The sequence below is a fragment of the Sciurus carolinensis genome, chromosome 6 (genome assembly GCF_902686445.1).
Source record: "Sciurus carolinensis chromosome 6, mSciCar1.2, whole genome shotgun sequence".
Taxonomy (NCBI): Eukaryota; Metazoa; Chordata; class Mammalia; order Rodentia; family Sciuridae; genus Sciurus; species Sciurus carolinensis.
Window position 1 is genome coordinate 57,418,341 of NC_062218.1, and position 6,379 is coordinate 57,424,719.

Consider the following 6,379-nt stretch of genomic DNA (forward strand, 5'->3'; position numbering starts at 1 on the left):
GTACAGTGGTTTTGACAGGGCTTTGTCTTTTTTTTTTTCTCAATGTTCCTTTCTTTCTTTCTTTTTTAATTTTTTAGTTGTAGATGGACACAATACCTTTATTTTATTTATTTTTATGTGGTGCTGAGGATCAAACCCAGTACCTTACACCTGCTAGGCAAGCGCTCTTCTACTGAGCCACAATCACAGCCCCATCTGTCTGCCTCAGCTGGTATCACTTCTACCTTTTTGGGTACATTAATTACTGGCTGATGGCTTTGTTTTCAACAGTGCCCCCAAATTTCTCTGATCTGATCCCATTATGATTGGGCACAAGTAGACTTTTTGAGGCTCATCTCTGAGGTTTGTTCTGATTCCAGGAAAGCTCTTAGCTGTCTCTTTTTCTGGTTCTTTCTGATGAATCAGTGTTGACTTATGTTTAGCATGTTGCTCTTAATAGGAGGAGCTGGTTATCAAAAGTACCCTTAAATTTGAACTTTCCCACATTGTGTTTCAAATAAAATCAGTTCCTTTGGGGAGAACTTCAGAGCTCTCTTTTTCTATGAACTTCCTCTCCTTCTGAGACACTATTCTGAGTGAGTGTTCACCTTCAGACCTCTGACCATCTTATTGTGGACACTGCTTTACTAATAAACAGGCCCAGGAGATTGCAGTTGGGTGGGGGTACAGTGCACCAGGGGTAGAGCCTGTAACCTCTGGGTGGGGAAAGGGAGCTCCTCTCTCCACACTCATTAAAAAGGTGCTCTGCATGCTTGGCTGCACCCATGTAGGACAAAGTTTCCCACAAGCTGAGCTAGGGGTGGGAAAGGGAGGGAAAGATAGTGATTCAAATGCTTCAGACATTCCCCTATTAGATTTTCTTAAATAAATATTTCGCCATTTGTTGTATGCTCTTAGGACAACTTCCAGAGATTTTAAGTGATTTTTAAAAAATAATATTCACCAGTTTTGCTTACTCACTGGGGGATGGGTACACAAGAGCTCAGGCAATCATCCTAGAAGTCTTGTATGTCATTCTTTTTAAATATTCAATTGTGATAAAATACAAGTAACATGAAATTTATCATCATAACTATTTTTAAGTATATAGTCCAGAAGTATTATGTATTTTCCCTTTATTCTATAACGACTCTCCAGAACTTTTTCATCTTGCAAAACTGACTCTCTATAACGATTAAATGTTTATTTCCCACTTCCCCATTCCCCTAGTCCCTGTCTGTCTACTTCTTTCTGTCTCTAGGAATTTGACTATTCTAGGTACTTCACATAAATGGAATCAGGGAATATTTGTCCAGTGTGACTGGCTTATTTCACTTAATGTCATCAAGGTTCTTCTTTATAGTGGCATGTATCATAATTTGTCTTCTCTCTTAAGGATGAATAATCTTCTATTGTATGTATCTGCCACATTTTGGTTATTTCTCTGTTGTGATGGACACTTGGGTTTGACTCTAGGTTCAACACACCTAATCTGAAATGCTCCAAAATCTGAAACTTTTAGAGCACTAACATGATTCAACATATGGAAAATTCGACATCTGACCTCATGTGACTGGCTATAGTCAAAACACAATTTCATTAAAAATACTGTATAAAATAAACTTTAGGCTATGTGTATAAGGTATATATGAAACAAATGAATTTTGTGTTTAGACTTGGATCCCATCCCTAAGATATCTCATTATGTATATGCAAATACTCCGAAGGCCCAAATCTAAAACACTTTAGGTTCCAAGCATTTTGAATAAGGAATATTCAGTCTGTATCATGAATAATACTGCTATGAACAGGAATATACAAATACATCTTTGAGACTCTGCTTTCAGTTCTTTTGGGTATATGCTCATAAATAGAATTACTGGATCATATAATGATTATGGTTTTTTTGTTTGTTTTCTGGATACTGGGTATTGAACCCAGAGGTGTTTACCACTGAGCTATATCCCTGGTCCTTTTTTTAATTTTATTTTTTATTGTTTTTAGTTGTAAGTGGTCCTTTATTTATTTTTATGTGGTAGTGAGGATCAAACCCACTGCTTCACGCATGCTAGGCAAGTGTTCTACCACTGAGTCACAACCCCAGCTTGCCCAGTTCCTTTTTTTTTATTTTTCATTTTGAGATAGGGTCTGACTAAGTTACTGAAACTGACCTTAAACTTATGATCTTCTTACCTCCTTAGTTGCTGAGATTATAGGACTGCCCCACCATACCCAGCAGTGATTCTGCTTTTAATTTTTTGAGGACCCATCCTAAGAGCTCTTTGTGGGTTTGATATGCATTTCCCTAAAGATAAGTGATGTTCAACCTTTTTGTATATACTTATTGGCCATTCATGCATTTTCCTTGGAAAACTGTTTAAAACTTTTTTTGTAACAACATGAATGCTTCTAGAGGCCATGTTAAAAATGAAAAAGCCAGACAGAGAGGCAAATATACATAATCTCATTTATATATGAAGTGTTAAAGAGTCAAATTCATGGAAACAGTAAAATATTGGTTACCAGAGCTGAGGGTGGGGAGATTGGGGAGATGTTGGTCAAAGGACAAAAACTTTTAATTAAGAGGAATAAGTTCATGAGATCTATTGTACATTGGTGACTACAGTTAAGAATGTATTTTTTAAAAAAATTTTTATAGTTGTAGATGAACACAATACCTTTATTTTATTTGTTTATTTTTATGTGGTGCTGAGGATTGAACCCAGTGCCTCACACGTGCTAGGCAAGTGCTCTGCCACTGGTTACAGCCCCAGTCCTAATAATGTATTTTAAAAAATATTTTTAGTTGTAGATGGACATAATATCTTTATTTATTTTTATGTGGTGCTGATTGAACCTAGTGCCTCTCCTGTGCTAGGCAAGTGCTCTACCACTGACCTACAACCCTAGCCCTAATAATGGATTTCTTTTTTTTTTTTTTTTTTTGCGGTACTGGGGATCGAACTCAGGGCCTTGTGCTTGCAAGGCAAGCACTCTACCAGCTGAGCTATCTCCCCAGCCCAATAATGGATTTCTGAAAATTCCTAAAAGTAGTTCTAAGTGTTCTTATAAAAAAAAAAGTAAATATGTGAGATAATACATGTTAAATTGCTTGATTTAGCCATTCTACAATGTACAAATACATCAAAATGTCATGTTATGTACCATAAATATATACAATTCCTATTTGTCAATTAAAAAATAAAAGAATGATATTGTTTTAAAAACTTTTTAAAAATATGTTTTCAGCTCAGATTGCTTTTATCCAAGATATTGGAAGACTTCCTCTGAAGCAACACTTTGGAAGGTAAGATTATCTTACTGTCTAAAAGAGCTGTTACTAAAATGTCCACTGAATATGCTCAACATACATAAATAAATGTTGGGGTGGGGATGTGGCTCAGTGGCAGAGTGCTCGCCTAGCATGTGCTCAATCCTCAGCACCTTGGGTTCGATTCTCAGCACCACATAAGTGTAAAATAAAGGTATTGTACCCACCTACAACCAAAAAAGAAATTTTAAAAAAATTATATAAAAAACAAATAAATAAATGTTATATGTAAGATACAAAAATACACGTATTACATCCAATGACTAAATGCCTTTTAATTACACTGTAGATCCTTCATTTTATTAAACAGTGTATATTCACCCTTTCCTGATGGAATATATCAGACTAGTGAGACCTTATGTCAAAATAAGGATATAGCTCAGTGGTAAAACATCCCTGGGTTCAGTCCCCAATATTGCCCCCCAAAAAGGACCATTTCTCTTTGCTGTTTGCTTTCCATCCTGAGATCATGACATAAAAATAAAGAGAGGATAAGTATCTTCTGTTGTCCTTTTGCTCCTAAAATATAAGTAAGTACATTAGAATCTTTCCTGTTTAATTATCAATTCAACTACTTGATCTGACTTAGGCAGGATTTGTCAGTGTTATGAATTACAATGACTAGTACTGTTATCTTTATGTTCACTATATTTAATATGATCTTGATTCATATTCATAATGTATAGTATTTATTAAATGTTACATTTAACTTAATATTTAATAGCTGCATGATTTCCTATAATTTAACCCATACCTCATTTTTGTATATTTAGCTTCTTTTCAACTTCCATTATCATAACCTTGTAAATAAACCTTCCTGCACATTAAATATTATTTACTTGGATGAACTCCTAGAAATGAAATTCTGCATCAGTAGGTCTGTTCCCTTTTTGAGGCTTTTGCTCTCTGTTCCCAGATTGCTGGCAAGAATATTTTGTTAATTTCATACCTACTTCCACTGTATTAGTATTTATTTTTCTTTAAACTGTATCCACCAACTGGCTTTTACTACTTCATTGTTTTATTTGATTGATTGAAGTACTGGGGATTGAACCCAAGGGTACTCTACCATTAAGCAGCATCCCTAGCCTTTTCTTTTTATTTTCTTTGTTGTTGTTGTTTGTATGAGACAGGGTCTTGCTAAGCTAAGACTGACCTCAAACTTGTGATTCTCCTGTCTTACCCTCCCCAATGGCTAGGATTACAGACAGGTTTCACTGAGCCTTGCTTGGGTATCTCTTCAAAAGTCTCTTTGCCAGCAGGGCACAGTGATGCATACTTGTAATCTCAGCTACATTGGAGGTTGAGGCAGGAGGATTACAAGTGCACGCCAGCCTGGGCAACATAGTGAGACCTATTCTTAAAACAAAAATAAATAGGGCTAGGGTTGTAACTCAGTAGCAGAGTTGCCTATCATGCCCAAAGCCCTGGGTTCAATCCCCAGTATAGCAAAAAATATAAATAAATAAATTTTTACTATTTTAATTTCTATTTTTAAATTTACAAAGTAGATAGAGCAGTTTATTTAGTAACATTTGTATTTCTTTTGTAAATTTTCTATTTTGTGCCCATTTTTGTTGTATTTATATATTTTTTTTCATTTCAGTCTGTAAGAACTTTACTGAAGACATTAAATCCTCTTTGTATCGCAAATTATAAGAATTTATTCAGTTTTCACCTTGTGGTTGTGCTGCCATCCCACTCCCACCTCCAACTGGGGATGGAACCCAGAGGCACTTTACCATGAGCTACTCCCCAGCCCTTTTAATTTTTTTTTTTTCCTGAGATGCTGGGAATTGAACCCAGGGCCTTGGGCTTGCAAGGCAAGCACTCTATTAACTGAGCTATATCCCCAAGCCCCCCTTTATCTTTTTGATACAGGGTCTTACTAAGTTGCTCAAGCTGACCTCAAACTTGAGATCCTCCTGCTTCAGCCTCCTGAATAGCTGAGATTACAGGTGTGCAGTATGGCACCCAGCTTAGTTTTGGTTTTTGTAGTTAAACTAAAGGTACTGGCCTTACAGTGTACACAGTGAAAAATGAGGATCAGAGGAGGTGGTTTCATAATCATCACACTCATAAAGTATCCCCTCCTTTGTTTACTATTAATGTCTGTATATGAATTTAACAGATTGAAAATGGAAGCCCTGATGGACAGAGAGCATGGAGTGATAGACCCTGACATTGGAGATGAAGCACAGCTTAATGGAGCACAGACTACAGAGGAAAACCAGGGTGAACCCACTCAAACTGCTGAACCAGAAACTTGGTCTCTTCCTTTGAGTCAGAATAGTGGGAGTGAACTGCCTGCCAGCCAGCCTCAACCCTTTTCCTCCCAAGTGGACATGGAAGAAGAAGATATAATAATAGAAGACTATGAGAGTGATGGAACATAGAGACCAGCCTTGACAGATTGATTTTATTCAGTGGTACTTGAACAGAGTTAATATACTTTTCTGGTGAATTATAAACAATTTAATTATTATTATAGTATTTCATCACAAGCAACTTACTCTTCTGTCATCTTGATTTACACAGAAAATCCACCCTTCAAGTACTCTTAACTTTTTTCTCTAGTATTTATTTAGTCTTGTGAATGGTTTAGGGGATGGTGATCAGTGTGTGTTGTTTGAACATTATGCCAAATATCAGAAAATGTGAAGAAATCATCCAGAATACAAAATCTTTATAGGATGTTGTAAATATGAATCATAAAATAGTATAGGGTGCAATTGAGTGTAAATAAACTTTGTGCCTTATTTACAGTTTATCGTCTCTAGTTTCTCAGATACCGTTTTTTATATGTTGTACAGTATAATATTTTAGAAACTTTTTGGAACTGTTTACATAATTTATATCAAAATTAAAAATGTTGGATTTCATCTTCTCTCTCATTTTTTAACACTGCCTACCTAACTGCCTTGTGTCCTAAGGCACTGTGCTCTCATCCTTAATCCATTAACAAATCTTTCAAAAGGCAGGGAAGGGGACGCTGGCAACCTTCACTGACTCGGGAGAGGTTGCTGCAATTACCTTCTGAGAGCGCGGTTCCCAGGAGACCTGCGATAA

At 36.2% G+C, this 6,379-nt stretch overlaps 1 protein-coding gene across 3 annotated transcripts in view; it reads left to right on the forward strand.

Moving 5' to 3' along the window:
• Positions 1–6,192, forward strand: part of Rad17 (RAD17 checkpoint clamp loader component) — a 37,800-nt gene extending 31,608 nt beyond the window's left edge. For 2 of the 3 annotated variants that reach the window (XM_047555568.1, XM_047555569.1), the window contains exons 16-17: positions 3,229–3,286; positions 5,442–6,192. In XM_047555568.1, coding sequence (XP_047411524.1) covers positions 3,229–3,286; positions 5,442–5,706 — 323 coding nt within the window. In that variant the 3' untranslated portion in view covers positions 5,707–6,192. The remainder of the gene's footprint in view (positions 1–3,228; positions 3,287–5,441) is intronic. The other variant, XM_047555570.1, reaches the window with a different exon arrangement.
• The last annotated feature ends 187 nt before the right edge of the window (positions 6,193–6,379 follow it).